This window comes from Cololabis saira, chromosome 6, assembly GCF_033807715.1.
Source record: "Cololabis saira isolate AMF1-May2022 chromosome 6, fColSai1.1, whole genome shotgun sequence".
NCBI lineage: Eukaryota > Metazoa > Chordata > Actinopteri > Beloniformes > Belonidae > Cololabis > Cololabis saira.
In genome coordinates, this window is record NC_084592.1 from 14,123,441 (window position 1) to 14,145,718 (window position 22,278).

The window sequence follows — 22,278 nt, forward strand, 5'->3', positions numbered from 1 at the left end:
TATAACTTTTCCTTACAAAAGTAGTACCTGTTCAGACATGATAAAAATAAAGAAAATGTACAAGATAAAACCGAAGCAGTAGAACCGGTTACTTATTACGTTTAAAGGTAGCTGGAATGTAGAAAAAATGAGTTAACCATCCTCTGAAGTTTATCTGAGTTGACTGTAAACAAACAATCCAACATAATTTCTGTCTGACGTGCTCGCCGTGATTTCTGCTGATAAGCTGCAACGATCTCTAATATACGCTGCATGTTTGAGTGCAATTAAAGACCGTGTGTGGAGATAAGGGTTCTGTTTAGAGTGCACTCACAAGATGCTCAGCTGGCGGATGCTGAGGACACATTCTGAGGAGAATACGATAAATAAAGGAACATCTCATCTTATGACTGAATGTGACAAAGTCTTCTTGGTTAGAAAAAAAAAATCCTGGCATTGTTGACTCTTTTAATGCTGAAAACCTTTAAATACGAGGACTGTGGCTACAGCGACATGTTGTAACAGTGAAGACTTTGTGAAACAAATACAAAAGTATTGTTACGGTAAAGAATAATAATCTTCCAAGGGACTCCTTTTAACTTTAAAGCATCGCTGCTGCAGACTCGTGGTGCACTGCAGTGTTTGTTTTTTTTCTAAAACAGGAGGTAAATGCAGCCAGATGCACCGGATGTGGTTTCAGATTGACAAGTATGTTTAATTTATACTTGGAAAAGTTGCGAAAATCTTTCAGAATGAGGATGCAGTTATTTTAGGTCCTTGTGCAACAGTAAATATGGTTTAGTCTCACTGTCTGGTGCGACCAAACCACCAGTCAGGAGGCTGCAGGCCTCCTCGCTCCAGACTTCTAATTACACGCGGTGAGTGAAAACATCTGCCTGCCGTGAGATGATAAACCTTCAAAAATGTGCCTACACATGAAACCTACTTTTCTCAATGAAACAGGATTTTTAGGAAGAGAGATGGAATATTGAGTCTTTAAAAGACAAAATAAAAAAGATGTATAATTTTCACGTGACAGCACCAATGCAGGATGTTGATTAGAAAATATACGATAATAATAAAATAAAAAACATATAAAAACAACCCAACAATTTAGGTAACAGTAGTTTAGGTTTCCTATGATTACATAAATTATACAAATGTTTACCTGGTCCAACCTTGTGGAATGAGTAATGTGCCTCTTCTAATAATTTCAAGTACAGACGTATGTAGGAAGTTCAGACTTCTTCAGCGGTACCGCAGAGACCCGCGAGGCCTCGGACAAAAATGTTTTGTGAAAGGAGCTGCTGTGTTCAGACAGGTTTGTCCTCCACGTCCACCTCTTCCTCCTCTCTGTCGTCCTTGACGATCCCTTCATCGATGCTCTCCAGCCTCAGTCTCTGGCCGTCCAGGTACCGGGGTCTCTGCGCCGCCCTGGTCGCAGACAGCACCGCCTGCATCGCCAGACTCTCCCCGAACAGCGTGAGCTTGGCGTCGTTCTCGATGGCTTTCGCCAAGCAGGACGCAAACGTGTCGAGAGACTTGTGGACGTCTGCGTGGACTTGGATGGATGACGCGTTTTCAGCTGAGGAAATAAAAGGATTTGTCAACATCATCGACATGGAACAAGTAGGAATGGGCGATATTTTACCGTTCATGATGTACCGTCAAAAAAATAATTTGTCATCTTGCGGTAAAAACGATAAATTCCCATAAAGCCTGATTTATGGTTCTGCGTTAAATCAACACGAAGGAAGGAAATGAGCCAGAAAGAAAAGAAAGAATCTCCTAAAATAAGAAAGAAAGAAAGAAAGTTTGTGTAACAAACATGGTGGATCTGAGTCATTACAGTTTTGCAGTACAAGTGTACTAATTTAATTGGCTTTTATTGATTCAATTTAATTGGTGTAGTTTAGTAGCATTTCGTATTCTTTTAGAGCAGTGTTTTGGGGGCTCCAAAGACTGAATGTGGTGATAGATTTATAGTTACAAAGGTGGAGTTGAATTGGTATTTTTTTATCGTTATCGGGATAAATGCCAGAAATTATCGTGATACATTTTTTAGTCCATACCGCCCATACCTAGCAACAAGATGTCCTGCAGCTTCAAAACAAGCCCGGATCATCACCCTCCACCGCCGTGTTTTACAGTTGTAAGTGGTTTTCTTGCAGCCAAATATCTCCGTTTTGGTGTGTTTTGTCCCCAGAATAGTTTCAGAAGTGGTTTGTTTTGATGTAACTGTGCAAAACAAAGAGGCTGTCTCCTGGCAACTCTTGCAAACAAACAATAGTTGTGCAGTCTTTTTTAACTGAATTACCACTAACAATGACATTTGGCAAACTAACTGTTCAGTAGATTCTGTAATGATGAAGCACTTGAGGTTATTAAAGTTTAACATGGTCTTGAAGCCTGGCAGGTCTTCCCATGGAGGAGAAACAACAGCTTGTCTCATTGTTGATATCTTCCCTCTTCTGTAGTCGATACTCTTCACACCACCAACCCGCCAAACTTCTGCTTTTTTAGAGATTCTCACACTCGCAGCTAGTGCTGTTTCTGTCAGCCTGTTTCAATTTTAGTTTTAGTCTAGTCTTTGGGTCAAGCTATCATTTTAGTTTTAGCCACGTTCATTCTCCTTTTAGTCGTGTCAAGTTTCAGTCGACTAAAAGTCTGAGCATTTTAGTCTTATTTTAGTCAGAATTGTTCAGGACCATTTTAGTCAAAGATTGTATTTAGCCAAACCCATTTTACAATTCAAACAAGGTTATCTTATTATATTATTACCTAATAAACTCAAGAATACATTCATTCCAGATACAGAAGACTCTAATTTGAATTTACAACATATTTATTTTTCCGCATTTCTCCCCATCTTTTTCTTTTTCGATGACACATTGGGTTTTCTTTTCCACTTCTATGTAGGAAAGTGTATCCAAAGATGGTTCTTCTTCTTCTCCAGCCCCAGAGCAGATCCCCGCGTTTCTCTATGGAACTTTGTTTTTAATGTACGTGAACCTAGAGCTCTGCGTTAACGGCATCAGCCTCTAACTCTGCAGCTATTCAACTAGTCAACGAAAATAAAGACACATTTTAGCAGTTTTTATTTTGTAATCTACATTTTAGTCTCATTTTTATTCGTCTATGATATTGCATTATATATTTAATTGTTATCACATTACCGGCATTTTCGTTGCATCTCTTCTCGTTTTCCTCAGGTGATAAAGGTTCGTTGACAATATTTAGTCATAGTTTGTTGACGAAAGCAACTTTAGTCGCAGCTACCTGTGTGAAAACCTTGTCCCGAGATGTTTGAGACACATTTTGGACACTGAAGAGTATTAAAATGGGACATGAAGAAAACCATGGGGGGATTTGTGCCCTCTGAAGATGGATATGGTTGGTAATAATGTTGAATCGGAGGTGAGGGTTTGCAGATCCCAGTGAAAGTGGAAGAAGCCTCAGCTTACTGTTGTCATGGCTGCAGATGTCAACATCTGGGATGAACACTGCTCTTTCACCCAGTGGCGTCAATTCAGTGGAAGCTAAGGTATGGCAAGGTTACGAGTCACAGAACTTAACTAGAGTATCAATCAACACGTCCAGCAAATACTCATCACAGAAGTCTGCTATGGAGCTTATCTGTGTGGTCAAGAAAATTGGAACTTTTTCAAATGCAGTCTTGATCACTGCAAAAACTCAAAATCTTACCAGGAATATTTGTCTTATTTCTAGTTAAAATGTCTCATTTTTAGTCAAAAAATCTCATTACACTTAAAACAAGAGTCATCACCAGAAAAATAACTTTGACCATTTTCACCCGTTTCACGTAAATTTTCACTTGAAATAAGTAGAAAAATCTGCCAGTGGGACAAGATTTATCTTCTCATTACAAGCAAAAAAATCTTGTTCCACTGGCAGATTCTTCCACTGATTTTAAGTGAAAATCTACTTGAAACAGGTGAAAATGGTTGTTTTTGAGTCTTGTCTTAAATGTAATGAGATTTTTTTTTTTACTAAAAATTAGACATTTTAACTAGAAATAAGACAAATATTCTTGTTATGATTTTCAGTTTTTGCAGTGTATAATAACTAGTGAAATCAATCATGTTGTTCTGATTTGCATTTTTAGTTATTCTATATGTATTAAGTAATAGAATAATCAATACAAATAGACAGAGTAAATCCATAAATGTATTTAAAAAAACAAACATTTACATTTTCCCCTGAAGCCAAGGTGTGGCGGCTGCCATACCTTGCCATACCCAATGGACGCCCCTGCTTTCACCGCTGGGTAAGATTAAATTACTTTATTTTTAAGTCTTAGGGGTATGAATACAAATACTTTTTCCACTTTTTTGTTTTCAATAAGTGATACAACTGTGTCACATGTCATATGCTGCTGTTCTTACGCCGTATTTAAGACATAATTTTTTTAATTTATTTTGCAGTTGGAAACAAAACCTTAGAGTTTAAAACAGTCTGTACTTTCTTTCTCAAAGGAGTCATTTGACACGGACGTACGGCTGATACCTTTGGATTGCTCCACCTGGTCTTCAAAGGTGACCGAGCTCCTCCTCTTCCCGGACGGATTCCCATGATTCAGTGGGGGAGAGGACACGTCTGCGGAGGAGTAATCCAGCAGCATTACATCTGTGCCTGTGTGAAAGAAAAACAAAACAACAGACTGGTTAATTACAAGGAGTATTTCACATAAAACTTCACATCTCTTCATAGCACACAAACAGAAAAGCAGAGGAATAAAGTGGACAGTGAGAAACATCTTCAAGCTGCACATGAACTTACTTGCCCCGCGTTCAACCGTCCCGCGCCGAAGACGTGAGCAGTGGGACAGGAATGTGCGGCTGACTAATAACCGAGTGTGACGGCCTTTCAAACCTCATGTTTACAAATTTAAGAGGACAAGCGGAAAGAAATGCACGAAGATAAATGCAGCTTCTTAACCAGTCACCTGACTTCAATCTATTCTAATAAATTCAAAATTACATGCAGGTAAACAGCTAGACTGAGTCATTTCACTGTTTTTATTGTATTTTATATTCAACTTTTGAATTCAAAAATTTATAATCCATAAAGATCAGTTGAAGGGAATTAAAATAAACGACCTACTTTTATTTTAATATTTTTGCTTAACATCAATAAACTGCCAGGATGTCATAATCTAATTAAGGAAGCAGTAGAGAGGAAAGTATTGGTCTTACTGACATTAAACTACATTCTCAGTAGAAATATTTGATGATTTAAAAAAAATAAAAAAATAAAATTAACATATTCCAGTTCTGATTACAGGTGTTGAGTTGAAATTGGTTAAATTTGCATTATTACTTATTGTAAGAGAAAATAAATTAAAATGAAAATACACGCAGGCAAGTAGGAAAACAAGTAATAAAGCACTAAAATCAAAACAATCAGAACCACAATCTCTAAGTGTTTTTGATGAAAACACTGACTATTACACTGGAGGAGAACTTGGCTCTCATTGTTGAGTTTTACAAGCACTTTGCAAGTTGTACAGAAGTGTCATGTGAGTTTACGGGTCAATGACGTGACGCCTATATTTTCTGAAAAACAGATTTTATTTTCAATTCAAAAAAGGTTTAAATGGATAAAAAAATACCAGATATACTACCTACCTGTCCCACATATGGACTCACTTGAATTTTATAAAAAAATACTACTCATTTGGGATTTTGTTGTTGTTTTAAGCGTCAAAATGTCATGTGGTGCGACCGTCCGACCATGACTCTTGTTTTGAAAACTTTTTTTGAAATCACTCTAAATATATTTAAATCAATCTTCTGCCCTATCTGGCATGATTTCTGAACTGTCTTGTGTGCGTAAGATTGCAACACATTTGTATTTATATTTCTATCATAATATACAAACAAAGTTTGACTGACGTCCATTTTATGAAATATCATGTGGCGCGGCCATTAAAAAAAACAACAATTTTTTTATAATACTGAAAACTTGTAAAAAAAAAAAAAGATGTCAAGATGTTAAGGAAATCAATTTATTTTAATATGAATCATGGTTGCACCACATGACCTTTTTTAAGGCTAGTGCCAATTCATCTTGACAAAAAACTCAATTAAAATTTTTATATGAATTTATGTGTACACAACATTCTTAATGTTTGAACTACTGCAATAGATACTTTTTTTTATTATTTTAAAATTGACCTGTTGAAAATTCTTATTCGTCATTGACCCCTTACATAAACTTAAGTTTTCTTGGTCTGTGTGCAACACCAACCTGAGTCCTGAGTGAAGCTGAAGCCGGTGTCTCCTGTGCTGCTCCCCGGGGCCAGCAGATGTCCTCCACCGGCCAGCATGGCGGTCAGGTGTGGGGACATGCCCAAGTCTGGAAAAACAAACCATTTCTTAACTCAACACCAACATTTATACACGCACAAGATATTATTTTAGAACTTTTGTAGCACACAGTTGTTCAATGTTGTTCAGAAGCATAAATGGCTTATTAATTTAACGTTGACTGTTTTGGTCCTGTAACCTTTCTGTATATTAAGTAGGCCATAATTTCAGGGTTTTTTTTCCTCTCTTACTAAAAGACAAAATCCTGCTTCTTTATAAGTCACACAGCAGCTGCGGTTCTGGTTGTGGTTCTGTTTGTCGCTCGACTGCAGCTGCACCTCTCCAGTTAGGGCCGTTGTTGCATTCAGGAGCTTTCAGAAACCCTAATCAGGCTCTTCTGGGTTTCTCAATAGGATTACGAGTTGCAGAGGCATAAAAATGGGTCATAACTGGAATACCTCTGTCAGTGTTGAGTATACTTTTGTCTAAATGAGCACAAGTACAGCAAAGGTCACATCAAAATCAATATTAAATAGGCCTGTGATGAAAAAAATCGATTTTCCAATTCTAAATCGATTCGTATGTCTAAAGATCGATTTATTTTCATCATTACAACTTTTGGTATTTTTTTGTTTATGTCCAAAAAAGGAATGTTTTGTTGGACACGAATAACTGGTGCCATGTTTTTGCCTTTAAATATGTTTAAAGGTATGAAAACATTAAAGTTTTCAGTTATAATTGCATAAATTGTCTTTATTTCATTACTTTATATACTGTTTTAGGGTTACATTTGCATAAAATGCTAAAAACCAAACTCTCAAAAATTTAAAAGCGGAATAGACCGAAAATGGAAAAAATTAAAACGGAATGTGGGAAAAATTAAAACCGATTTCATCCGTCTCTGTTTCCTCCCTGGATCCGTTTGGTAATTCTGCCCCACGATGTTTCTGAAAGCAGTTCTATCAGCATTCTGGGAGCTGATTGGTCCTTACAGCATCATTAGCTGCCAATACTTGCTGTTTAATCTCAATATAATACTAGCATTAATATGTTGCATAACTACAGTTATATAATTCATGCAACAGCTCAAAAAACAGTTTCAATAACAATAACCCAAATCAATATCGGAATCGAATCAAAGCATGATAATAGGGCTGGGCGATATATCGAGATTTTAATATATATCGATATATTTTCAAAAGCGATACGGTACGAGACAATATCGTTTATATCGATATAGCTTTTTTTTTTTTTTTTTTTAATGATTATAAAAATTTAGATATTTTTTTTTTTTATATTTAATGACGATATAGCTTATTTTGTGACAAATTGACTTGAATGTTTTATTTGAGATTTGCACAAATGTTTTATTTGCACAACTGTCAACCTCAGTGGAAAAGTCTGCCTGTTACTGTCTACATTGTATTAATTGCACAGTGTGTTTTAATTTAATTGTTATGCAGGAAAGAGATATTTGTTTTATTTTATTCAAGAAGCATTTTTATTCTATATATGCAGGCAGTTTATTTTTATTTCATTTGTTTTATACATTTTGATATTGTGCAGACCTCTGTTAATAAAGGAACCTGTGTGACATTTGGCACGAGGCTTTGTATTAAAACTGACTGTTTTTAAGGGTTTGCCTCAGAAAAAAATGAAGCTAACAGAGATGCTAACAGAGATGCTAACAGAGATGCTATGCTATAATGCTTTGGGGGAAACCCCAATTATGTCACAGAAGAAATATCGATATATATCGAGTATCGCCATTCAGCTAGAAAATATCGAGATATGACTTTTGGTCCATATCGCCCAGCCCTAATCCCTAGCCCTAATATTAAATCTGAATTTTAATGAATTTACAAGATGACGGAGAATGAAGACATCCAGACGGACGCCAGTCGTCCCACCTGTAATTCTGTTGGAGATGCTGAAGAGACGGGACGTTCTGTGCCGCGTGGCGAAGGACTCTCTGTAGTACCGGTCCCCGAAGCACATCCCCAGCAGCTCCTTCCTCACAGTCTTATTCCACAGGCCGTAGATGAGCGGGTGGCACACGGCGCTGCAGAAGGACAGCCACGCCACCAGGGTCTCCAGCCCCTGGGACACGCTGCCCTGGCCCCACAGGGCCTCGGTGCACACCACCCCGGCGTACGGCCCCCACGTCACCAGGAAGGTGCCGATCACCACCAGGATGGTGACCAGGGCCTTGCACTGGCTCCCCGCGTACACCAGGCTCCGCCGGCTGCCGTTCGACGACGTCGAGGTGCTCGAGTTCTTGCGTCCGTTCTTCTGAGATCCCGCCGACTCGTCCTGGGCCACGATGACCGTCCCGCAGTGGACTTTGCGGGCTTTCATGCGGGCGACGCGGAAGATGACGCCGTAGCAGGCCAGCATGATGAAGAGTGGCGGGAGGACGCACCAGGCCACCCAGAAGGCCGTGTAGCCCGGCTCCCGGTGCCAGGCGGCTACGCACGTCCACTTGAAGCAGTCGAACTCGAAGGAGGACCATCCGAAGAGAGGAGGGAGGCAGCCGACCAGCGAGTGCAGCCACACGTAGGCGATGACCACCACGGCACGGTTGCCCGTGATCTTCATGGGGTAGATCATCGGGTACAGCACGGCGTAGTACCTGTCGAGACGAGAGAGGGACGCGGTGAGAAGAAATCGTCGGCCTCCAGGGAGACTCCCCGGTCCAAATAAAACAGAAGCAGCTCAGATATAAGCAAGCGAAATGAAGCTGCACTCCCCTCCCCGACAACACTGTAATCTGTTTGGTTAAAAGCTGCAAACAAAAAAGGAAAGACAAGAACTTGACAGGAGAACAAAAGCGTTCCCTGTAATCAGAAATCCCCAGAGGTGCTGAGGGTAATTAGGAGAGCGGTGAGAAAAGTGAAGACTGGAGGCTATTGATCGTATTTACTGTAGCTCTGACAGAGGAACCTTTGTGATCCCCGACAACAAGGAAGAATAAACTGTTTAAGTCAAGTGGTTTTAAAATCTACTTTAGAAAATATTTAATGTTGTGCATGTGAATGAAAGGTCTTAGTAAGTAGTAGCTGCAATGAACAAAATAAGGCTTATTTTTTTGAAAGCCAAATAAAACCTTTGGTTTAAACATCAGAGAAAATGAGAAATGTTGTTTGTGTTCCCTTCAGTTTTGTTTCATAAAAACCAGTGAATGTTTGATGACTGGCTGCTTTGGATTAGCAACACTGCCAAAATTACACTGTTAATCTAATGAGACAGTCAAATCTTTTTCCTTTCCTAGAAGCTATTTTTGGTTGTTATTTGGAAATAGGGGTAGGATGCAGGAACATTAACTTTGTGTGTCCGAGCTGTTTTATGATCTTTTTCTTATTTATAGAAATAACCTGATCTTTCCTGATGAATAGTGCAATCAGAGTCACATTCTCTTTGATTTAGAAATTGAGAGTTTAAGAAGAAAACTGGAGTCAAACTAAAGCTAAAATGACCATGTCTGCCTCAGACAACCATTGGTGATATATTCTATCAACATGGTATCAAAACCTTTTGAATTTTACAAACAAACAAGACATTTTTAAACGTATCTACTAGGGCTGGGCGATGTATAGAGATTTTAATATATATCGATATATTTTCAAACGCGATATGGTACGAGACAATATCGTTTATATCGATTTAATTTTTTTTTTTTTTTTTTTATGATTTTGATAGCTTATTTTGTGACAAATTGACTTGAATGTTTTATTTGAGATTTGCACAAATGTTTTATTTGCACAACTGTCAACCTCAGTGGAAAAGTCTGCCTGTTACTGTCTACATTGTATTAATTGCACAGTGTATTTTAATTTAATTGTTATGCAGGAAAGGAATATTTGTTTTATTTTATTCAAGAAGCATTTTTATTCTATATATGCAGGCAGTTTATTTTTATTTCATTTGTTTTATACATTTTGATATTGTGCAGACCTCTGTTAATAAAGGAACCTGTGTGACATTTGGCACGAGGCTTTGTATTAAAACTGACTGTTTTTTAAGGGTTTGCCTCAGAAAAAAATGAAGCTAACAGAGATGCTATGCTATAATGCTTTGGGGGAAACCCCAATTATGTCACAGAAAAAATATCGATATATATCGAGTATCGCCATTCAGCTAGAAAATATCAAGATATGACTTTTGGTCCATATCGCCCAGCCCTAGTATCTACTCATAGTTAATACAAGGAGACTAACTTAGTTATTACTAAGAATGTGTGGGGGGGGGGGCTATTTTTTTCCCAGTTTGGGGATTATTTAATCTCAAAGATATAAATATTCAGGTATGAGGAGATAAAATGTTTTATCTCAGGAATATCCTGTCTCGCTCTAATTCTCACCTACAAGCCATCTAAATCAACTACCAGTCATTGAGTAGCTGCTTTGCTCGGTTTTACCACAATGCATGTATCGGTAAATAAATCCTGCCTGGACGTCGTCCACCTCTGTCACTTTTAAGCCACAGAACCGTTGAACTAAAGTTGGAGTCAGAAGTTTGAATATCAGATTGCACCAAAATCAACATTTCAATAGAGTTGATTGAACGGTAAAACAAAACCAGAATGCAACAAATGTGATATTGAAGGCCTCTTTTCCATATTTAAACATATTCTCATTTTGAATTTGACACTAGCACACACAGTTACACATTCATAAAAAATGAATTGTGTACTTCTAAGAACCAGGAAGAACGACTACACTAACTGGATTCAGTGAAAACCGGTCATTAACATGGTTGGATATAAAAAAGAGGAGAGAACTTCAGAGAAGTTGAGTCTTTCAGTGAGGAGTGGATGTTCTCCTCTCTGAAAAGCTGCAAGAATAGATCCACGATTTTAAAAAAAGTATACCTAACAACTGGAGCCGGTGTTCATCCCAGGATACCTGGGCGAGACTCCACCCCACTGACACTGTGCATCTTTCTTGTCTTTAAAAGTTAATTATAAAATTAAAGCTATCACAGTCACCAAAAACTAAAAAAACTGTGAATATTGGGTATACATTTCTAGGAAATTATTGTATTCTGTTTTTATTTACATCCTTGCACCCCAAATTTAAGAAAACTTAAGAAAATCATGCAAAGAAAAACAAAAAGGTTTTCTTTTGTTCATAATTTGCTTATTCTCTTTATCTATCTGAATTTATTTTAAAAAGATCTGCAAACAATACTGAGACTTTCTGGCTAAACTATACTGATACTAATACTGATGCCCTCAACAGGAAATGGGGTGAAAATGAGAGTTAATCTAGGATTTGGCCATAAGCATTGATCCAAATGACTTTAATCTGTCTTGTTTCAGATGAACCAGCTGTGAGGTTATATAGTTACATTATTACGTTAGTAGTGGTGGGGGAAAAAAATCGATATTGCAATATATTGTTGCGCTCTCTATCGCAATAAATAATCCATAAACTGATGGCAAATATCGATATTTTATTACAACACACATAATGGATTTACGCGGTTGTCACCGCACTATTATTCATGCATTTCAATTTGTCCAGCTGTACAGTGTTTACATTTACAAGCCTAGGAGGCAGTGAGGCTCTATACAAATGCACTTTCTTTGTACATTGTATGAAGTTTTGGCATTGAGTAAATGCATAACTACAGACGTTTTCCTTTTCATGGGTATTTTTTCTTTTTCAGTCACATGTATCGTGATATATCGTTGATGAAATTTCTTACAATATATCGAATATCATAGATATTGTGTATTGTGATATTATCGTTATCGTGGGCCACATATCGCCACAGTATTGAATCGTGAGTTACCCCTATCGTCCCACCCCTACTATATTGTGATAAAGTTCTTTATTTTCTGTAATGCAATTACAAAAACAAAAATGTCATACATTCTGGATTCATTACAAATCAACTGAAATATTGCAAGCCTTTTATTATTTTAATATTGCTGATTATGGTTTACAGTTTAAGATTAAGATTCACAGAATATTCAAATTTTTTGAGATAGGATATTTGAGTTTTCTTAAACTGTAAGCCATGATCAGCAATATTAAAATAATAAAAGGCTTGCAATATTTCAGTTGATTTGTAATGAATCCAGAATGTATGACATTTTCCTTTTTGTAATTGCATTACAGAAAATCACAATATTCAATTTTTCTGAGACAGTCCTGTATATGCTAGTAAGGCAAAAAATTAAATTTAAGTAAGTTCAAAATATATACACTTTTTTTTAATGAATTTTTGATTATGACTACAGTTGTAATCTGGTACAAACCTGTCAATTGCAATAGCGCCGAGGGTGAGCATGCTGGCCGAGCTGATGAGGAGGTAGAGCAGGGCGGTGAAGTTGCACCACACCACCCCGAACACCCACTCCCTCTTGGCTGAGCTCACGGCCACGAACGGCAGCACCAGCACCGACAGCAGCATGTTGGACGCCGTCAGGCTGAACACGAACTTGTTGCTGGGCGTGAGCAGGTACGGCCTGCGATAGAGGGTCGCCACGATCAGCAGGTTCCCCAGGCCGGCGAGGAGCGTGATGGTCACGATGGAGACCGACTCCAGGGCGGCCAGGCCCTCGCCATTCCCCACCAGGGTGCAGTTCCTGCTGGCGTTCATGGTGACAGACGGGGCCACCGGACGGGTGATGCGACGGCAGGAGACTGCAGAGGAGAAACTCACCGTTAAATAAAAAACATTACCATGTTTTTCTCTCTTTAATTATAGATAAAAAAACATTGACTGCGTTTACATCAGTATATAACCCTTTTAAAACCGGAATATTAGCAATAACCCGGTTTTGCACGGCCATGTAAACACCAATAACCCCTTTGAATAACCGGAATTTGCTCATTCCGGTTTCTATAAACCCGAATATGACCCCTGGGTTACTCCTTTTCTAACCTGAATATTTGGTCATGTATAGCCTAACGGGATTTCCCCATCAAAAGGAACAGGAATTTGTTTTTGCGCATGTTCTTTTCGCAAGGAATCTTGCTCTTTTGAGTCCAGGAAGTTCTTATAAACATGGCAAAATATAATAGATCCATGGGCGAAACGCAAGACCACGCCACACTTTTGGAGTGAGGAGGAGACTAATCACTTCATAAATGTAATGAAGGATATGAACATTTTGGCATTTGTAGACGGTAGAAAGTACCGGGATAGCGAGAATTAAAAGAAGGTGAGCGAAAAGTTGCGCGAAGCAGCATTTGTTTTGAATTTGGATACAGGAAGTGGAAGTGGAAATGACGCTAATTGCGTCATGACGTTCTCCGCGCGACGCTGGTTTGTTACAGATATCTCGAATGATTAATTACCATGTATACAGGGATAATCCTGTTTGCTCACGCATGGAAACGGAATATTCTGAATGTTTCAGTAACCAGAATATTAGCAATAACCTGAATTTTGACTGCATGTAAACGTAGTCATTGACTGCGTTTACATGCAGTCAATAACCCTTTTAAAACCGGAATATTAGCAATAACCCGGTTTTACACGGCCATGTAAACACCAATAACCCATTTGAATAACCGGAATTTGCTCATATTCCAGTTTCTAAAAATCTGAATATGACCCCTGGGTTACTCCTTTTCTAACCCGAATATTTGGTCATGTAAACGCCTAACGGAATATCCCCATCAAACGGAACAGGAATTTGTTTTCTGCACATGTTCCTTTAGCAAGGAATCTTGCTCTTTTGAGTCCAGTAATTGCTTATAAACATGGAGAAACGCAAGACCAGGAGAAGACTAATCACTTCATAAATGTAATGAAAGATATGAACATTTTGGCATTTGTAGATGGTAGAAAGTACTGGGATAGCGAGATTTACAAAAAGGTGAGCGAAAAGTTGCACGAAGCAGGATTTGTACGAACGCCAGACCAGATCAAGCACCGCTGGAAAAGGCGAACTACAGGGCTGAGAAACAGAACGGTACCAGCGGGTCCGATAATCCGCCGTGCTGCTGTTATTGTTGTTGTTTTGGATTTGGATACAGGAAGAAGAAGCAGAAATTACAGGAATTGCGTCATGACATGCTCCGTGCGTCGCTGGTTTGATGGAGATATCCCAAATGATTAATTACCATGTAAACAGGGATAACCCTGTTTTCTCACGCATGTAAACGGAATATTCCGAATGTTTCAGTAACTGGAATATTAGCAATAACCCGAATTTTGACTGCATGTAAACGTAGTCATTTCGGACCTCCCTCTGTTAAGCCTCAATTTAAACGTTTGCACTTTGAGTTCATCTATTTAAAATTCCCAAAATGTGACATTTAAAAAAAGGAAATAAAAATAAATCTTGCCTTTAAATTTATTTCAGGTTTCATAAAATCTACAAAGTAAATAACAAATTTGGTCAGAAAGTATTCAAATGTAAATATTTTAAACAATAAACCCCAAATTAATGAAACGATGATAATATATCTTACATTATCTTTAATGGAAAAGTTCACTGTAGAAACAGAAAACAAGCAATATCCAAGTTTGTTATAAGAACAATGTGACATTCGTGTGGTAATACAATTACAAGCTGATTAGATAAGCATTTTAATCATCTGTTTCAAGACCAATAGTCATGAGACACAGAAAAAGTTACAATAATAAAAACTAATCCCAACCCTCATAAAAACAATCTAATCCTCACACAAACTAAACAGTTCCAATCAATGACATAACCTAAAGACGTAATAAATTCCTTAACTATCTTAAAAAACACTTTTTTTTCATTTTATTGTCCATATTTTTTCACTCAAAGATGGTTTACTCATTACACTAATTTTATTTGCTCATTAATTCTCTTTTCTAGTCTGTACTATGGCATTATACATGTATTTATAAATATCTAGTACACCAAAATGATTCCCATATAATATAATATGAGCCTTTTGTATAGATTAAAGTACTATGTAGTGGCCCTATTTGAACTATGTAGAGCCTGATGTCTCTAATATCATGTTATTTTTCTTGACTGGTCATACTGTACATTTTTACTGTAACCCAGGGTATAATTTATATGGATCTGAGCTGGTGTTTTGTTTAGGTTTTTCTGTTTGTTTGTTTGCCTGTTTTGCTTGTGATTTCTGTGGATCATATTATCTGTCCATTCTTTAGATTAGATTTTATTTTATCCTTTATTTCTCCCTCAATGGGGAAACTCACTTTGTTCAGCAGCAATACACTTAACATACACACATGCAGGGGAGGGGTAAAAAGGTAAAAGATATATAATTACGAAATATAAACAGTATAGGCCTATACATTGGAATGAAAATAAAAGTAGTGCAGTACGGGAAAAGAAAGAAAAACAGTGGGAAAAAAAGCAGGTAGGATGTGTATGAGGTAAACAGATATTGTTGTTATAGTTTACTTGTAAAAGTTAAAAATTAACCAAAATATATATTAAAAAAAAAGAAGTTAGTACAATTTATCTATAAATATGCTGTGAGATATATATATATATATATATTAGGAATGGACCATATTTTACCGTTCACGATAAACCGTCAAAAAAACTCCCCACGGTAATAATTTGTAATCTCGCGGTAAAAACGATAAATTCCCGTTGATAACGTTTTTGTGTCAAGCTGATTGGTTCAGAAAGAAAGAAAGAAAGAAAGAAAGAAAGAAAGAAAGAAAGAAAGAAAGAAAGAAAGAAAGAAAGAAATTGATGACGTTTATGTGTAACAAACGTGGCGGATCTGAGAGCGAGATAGATTTATAGTTAAAAAGATGGAGTTGAATTGGTATTTTTTTATCGTCATTTTTATCGTTATCGGGATAAATGCCAGAAATGATCGTGATACATTTTTTAGTCCATACCGCCCATCCCTAATATATATATATATATATATATATATATATATATATATATATATATATATATGTGTATAATAAAAATATTGTTTAAAAAAAAAAAGAAGCTAGTACAATTTATCTATTTATCTATATAAATATGCTGCGATATTTAGATTATATATATATATATATATATATATATATATATATAACGTATATGTATATATAAAAACGTATACGTAAAATACGTATGTATACACAACAATACGTGTCAAACATTTTTGTAAAAACAACTAGAGATTTTGCATGTGACTTTTAAAATGTGCCCATTGTTTACTGCGTGTGGTGGTAATGAGGGTTTTTTGTTTGTTTGCCTGTTTTGCTTGTACTTGTAAAAGTGAAAAATTAATAAAAAATAGTTAAAATAAGAAGTTAGAACAACGTATCTATATAAATATATATATATATATATATATATATTATTTAAAAAAATAAGTTAGAACAATTTATCTATATAAATATGTAGTGAGATATATATATATATAAATAAATAGAATAATATTTAAAAAAAGAAATTAGAACAGTTTATATAAATTTGCTGTGAGATATATATATATATATATATATATATACATACATACATACATAAATAAATAAATGTAAATACCGTAGTAGGTGTCAGAAATCTTTGTAAAAACATCTTGCAGAATGCACATTCTGCATCTCTATAGAGATTCTGCATGACTCAAGTTTATTCCACCATACTTTTAAAATGTGCCCATTGTTTACTCTGCGTGGCTGTAAAGAGGGTTTTAACCGTAAAGGGATGATGTTCAGCCACATTCCCACCATCTTTAGAGCTGAATTGTAGTTTTCCCCCGGAGCTAGGGGTTAGTTAGCAGGACTTGGGCTAAAACTTTCTCCCATTGTCCCGAGCCTCGGCTCTCCTACCTGGGTCTGCTCGGCAGCGCGGCTCCGCATGTCTGCGCTGCTGCCCGGAGGAGAAACCTCCATCCGGCCGGGGTTACTCCTCACTGGAACCCCGGAGGACGGAAACGGGGGAGAAACAACACGGATAATAACTTTAAAGTATCGCTGTCGGGACGAATCTGAGGCAGCCGGCTGCAATGGCGTCCTCCTCCTCCTCCTCCTCCTCCTCCTCCCTCTCACAGCCACATGTGGGTGGTCGTCGAGGAAAAACCAGCCCTGTTTTCAAATCCATTCAAGCAGCAAACTGCTATGGAGGATTTTTTGTGCCAAAATTAAATAAATAAATACATCATTAATTAATTAAAACGGGAATGAAATATATAATTAATTAATTAAATTTGTCATTAATTAATTAATGTATTAATTGACGAGTGAAACTGACAGTTTTACATTTACATTTCATGATTCAGCAACACGAATTCATTAATTAAATGTGTCATTAATTAATGAAATGCAGTTTTACATTTCATGATTCTCATGCAACACGAAATCATTAATTAAATGTGTCATTAATTAATTAAATGCTGAAATAATAAATATATATTTTTACTTAAAATGAATTGTATTTTAATTATAATAAGCCCCAAAGGGTCACTGAAATAAAATAAAAAAATTGACAAAAACAATGAATATTTTACTGAAAATTAAATAATTAAACTTGGACACTTATTCTGAATTGTGGTTCCATAGTAGGCTATCATAAAAATAAAACAAAAAGAAACTAATACAACTAGACAAATTAATTAAATGGATTGAAATCTTTATTTCGAGCATAGTATACATTAGTTTTAGTTAGTTAGTTAATATTTATTTCGGTCAATCACAAAAAATCAACAAACAAGATAACACAGGTTTTTCCCTGGTCAACATTGTGATTATTTTGACCGAAAAGGTCTGGGCTTGAACCATAAAGCTTATCTTTCCCACCTTTTAACAGAATAGAATATACAAGAAGAACAAATGAAGTATCATAAGTCTACACAAAACAATAATAATAGTAATAATAATAACAATAATGACGATGATGATAATAATAATAATAATAATAATAATAATAATAATAATAATAATAATAATAATAATAATAATAATAGCAATAGCAATAATAATGATAATATTAATAATGATAGCTCTGAAAACAGAAAGTGAAAAGATGCTAAGGAAACCGGCAAAACCAATTTAAGTTGTCATTTTATCTCATGCATGTGTACATTCTTCTTTGTTTGCTTATTGTGTTTCTATATATGTGTCCATTACCTTTGCTTTGAATAATATCTTGTATGCTTTTATTGACTTTGCTAGTTTAAGGTCGTTGTGTAATGAGTTCCACAGTTTTACTCCTAAAACGGATATACATAAAATATACATTAAAAAAAACAATTACACAAAAAAAAAGAATATAAATAAACAGTCAACAAAATCAAAGGGAAATAAACGTTCATGCCCGAAAAGGAGTAGGAGGAAGTAAAAAAACTTATGAGGTCCTACCCCTTGTTTCTATTTCAATTTTGCTTGAAAATAAAAATAAGAAAAAAATATAACAGCAAGCTTTACTTTATCAAAAAAAATTATAAAAATAGTAATTATAGCAATAAATAATATATAAATAAATAATATACACACACATGTATACATATATATATATATATATATATGGGTGATTCTCTAACTATGGTACATTTCTTGTCCCTGGCAGATATTTTTAAAGTAATAAAATGTTTCTACTTTTCTTTTCTCTCAACACTTACTACCCATTAAGGGGTACTTGGAAAAAAATAATCATGGGTGAATTATGATGTTTTCTATAAAATTGAAAGCATTTTATATGTGTTTTTAGCCATTTCGCCTCTGTCCCTAGGTCATACTTTTGGTCTTTGACTTTGTTTAACTTTAAAGATAATAATAAAATAATGTCAAATTCAAGCATGGACTATTCATTACTATCAATTTCAATGAAATGTATTGTTTTTAAAAATATTTATTTTCAATATGTCATATTTTTCACATGTTGAACACCTGTCCCTTGGGTTTACCGTCATTTCCACAACCCTGTACAAAATACAAACCCAGGCTTTTTGCTCTATATTTGTAAACTCAGTAACCATAGCAACAGACACTCTAAAGGGAACCTCATGGAGTCATGAAAGAGTGCTCCTCAAAGGGGGTAATAAAAACAAGAAATATCAAGGTAAATATGACTTAAACTTGGTGAACACTTTTTGTACGTCATTTCCAAACTGCTCATATTTCATGTGGAAAAAGAAAAAACTGGATTTTTAAAAGTTTGTTAGTTGTAATTTGTGATCATTTAATGCTAAGTTTAAAACTAACTCTAGTAAGCTTGGCAGGCATGAGATTTTGGAGGGAAAGTGAGTAAATGTCATTTCCACAACCGTCATTTCCACTACTGCCTCCATGGTGGTGGAAAAGACAGGTTGGAGTGGAAATGACATGTCTGTGTTAGTAAACTGTTGTTTACACAGATATTATTAACTCATTAAAAACTAAGTGTAAAAATATAATTTATAAATCATGTCCAGTGTTTTCCACCAAATCTTCTGAATGGAATTTTGTTATTTAAAGTATATTCAGTTGATATGGGAACAATACAAAACTAAGTGGCCCCTCTTTTTCTTAGATGGCACGAAAAACAGCAGCGGAGAAATCTAAATTGTACAGAGAAAGAATCAAATCTGATCCTGTTAAATATGCAGAGTTCCTTAGGAAAGACCGAGAGAGATATTTGAAGAAAAAGGACAAAGGTGTGATAAAGTCTGTCAAAGAAATGCCGAAAAGACAGCAAAGAAAAATAAGAAGACAGTGGCGAGTTACTCAAAAAAACAGACGAAATAAACTTAAAGAGGCTGCTGAAATGGTCTCAGCAGCAGAGCGCTTCATGGAAGGAGAAACACCACCACAATCACCTGACGACATTGCAATTCCCGAACCACGTCAGCCTACCCCAAAGACAACACAGAGCAAAAAGGGAAGGAAAAGGTTAAAAAACTGGAGAACCAAAGTGTACAGAGATCTTAACAAAACTAAAGCAAAACTTGAAAGAGCCGCAAAACAAGTTGAAAAGTACAAGAAAAGATGTGATCGCCTGAAGATGAAAATGAACACCATGGAATCCCCTAAAGCCAAAACAAAACAGCAGCTACAACAAGGAACCAATCAATTAAGAAGAACATTGCTATTTCACAACAGCATCATTTCAGAAATAAAGAAAAAATACAATAGTGACAATCGCAAGGCTCGGCAAATGATCTCGAAAATTGTGGCTGGTAAGATCATTAAAAAATACCGTCTAGCTACCATGGTCAAAAAAGAGTTTGGCTTTTCTGCAAAGCTTCAGAGGTCAAATATGACAAGGACCGACAAACTAAAATACACACGAAAAAGACAACAAAATAAAATCAGCCCAGATGTGAAGAAAAAAGTCACAGAGTTTTTTGAACGTGATGACAACAGTCGGACAACAACTGGGAAAAAAGAGACAATTACGAAGAAGAAGAAAAAAATGCAAAAGCGCTTCCTCCTTGACTCTATGAAGGCCTTACATCAGAAGTTTAGGCATGTGTATCCTGATGTCAAACTCTCCTATGCAGAGTTTTGCAGACAGCGGCCCTTTTGGGTTGTCAAACCCACAGTCAAAGATAGGGACACATGTCTGTGTAAACTCCACTCCAACATGCAGTTCATGGCCAACAGGCTGTTCTTTCACAAAGTCCTTAAGACATCAAAGCTAACAGATCTCATTTACTCAGTCTCATGTGAAAATGTGACGAAGGAGTGCATGTACAGAGAATGCAGAGCTTGTAGAGACAGACAGCTTGAAACATCAGCCTATGATGCTGGGGAGCAGACATGGTGGTTCCAGTGGAGAAGCATTGTAGAGGAGAGGGAGAAAAAGAAAAAAGATGGCTCCAAAGAAATCATCAAAGTGCACTATACAGCAAAAGAAAAAGTACATGGGACCATGCAGACACTGTTCGAAGACTTTTCACACCAACTCAAAACGAAGATGGGAAAGCACATCCACAATATTAAACATCAGTACCTCTCTTTAAGAGAGTTGAAGGAAAATATCGACGAAAACAGCATTGTTTTACAGATAGACTTTGCTGAGAATTATATCTGCAAGTATGGGGAGGAGATCCAGGCAACATTTTATGGTGATTCCCACCAGCAGACAACCCTCCACACTGGTGTGGCCCACACGAAGAATGGTGTTGTGGCTCTTTGCTCCTTAAGTTCATGTATGCGCCATGACCCATCGGCAATTTGGGCGCATCTAAACAAAGTGCTACCCTACCTCAAAGAGTTGAACAAAGAAGCAACCACTCTCCATGTCGTAAGTGATGGGCCAACTACCCAGTATCGATCCAAGAAGAATTTTTTCTTTTTGAGCAGAATCCCATTCGATTTGGGATTCCAGAAGGTAACTTGGAATTTTCTCGAGGCTGGGCATGGCAAGGGCCCAGCGGATGGAATTGGAGCCGCCATCAAACGTCAAGCTGACTCCCTTGTTGCTCAGGGCGTTGACCTTCCAAATGGCAAGATTTTATATGAGCAACTAGTAAACCAGCCATCGTCTGTCAAGATAATGTATGTCAATGAGGAGGAAATCGAGGAGATGGACCGTTTCCTGCCTGATGACCTTGCAACCATAAAAGGAACAATGACGATACATCAGGTATTACTAGTGCGTACACACAAATACAAACACATACACATATGCACCAGACGTCCAAATGCATGCACACACACACACACACACACAAATGTTGGCACTCACACACAAACAAATGCCATTGACAACATGATCACGAGAATCTCCAATACTTAAATTCATATTGTTCCTTCAGATTGTTTCTACAAGACGACGAGAAATTTCTTGGCGAGTCTTAAGCTGCTTTTGCTGCGAACCTGATTCCTGTCAGTGTTTTGATCTACAAACAGTGCAGATGCCTATGGAACAGAGACCTGAGGCGGCCCTGGAATCTCCAATCCCAAGCACATCTACCAGCAAGTCCATTACGGATGTGCATGATGGACTGATTGGAAGCTGGTGTGTTGTGAGATATGATGGGGATGCCTATCCTGGCATTATACAGGATGTGGACTCTGACAGTTGTGCTTTAGTTAAGACTATGAGTCGTATAGGCACAAACCGCTTCTT

At 36.7% G+C, this 22,278-nt stretch overlaps 1 protein-coding gene across 1 annotated transcript; it reads right to left on the reverse strand.

Annotated features, from left to right (window-relative positions):
• Positions 1-893: 893 nt before the first annotated feature.
• On the reverse strand, positions 894-17,249 carry gpr161a (G protein-coupled receptor 161a). Its single transcript, XM_061723333.1, has 6 exons — positions 17,058-17,249; positions 12,574-12,961; positions 8,219-8,940; positions 6,250-6,357; positions 4,507-4,632; positions 894-1,564 (listed from the first exon to the last, which is right to left on the reverse strand). The coding sequence occupies exons 2-6, from the start codon at positions 12,915-12,917 to the stop codon at positions 1,293-1,295; spliced, it is 1,572 nt and encodes a 523-aa protein (XP_061579317.1). The 5' UTR covers positions 12,918-12,961; positions 17,058-17,249; the 3' UTR covers positions 894-1,292.
• Between the last annotated feature and the right edge of the window lie 5,029 nt (positions 17,250-22,278).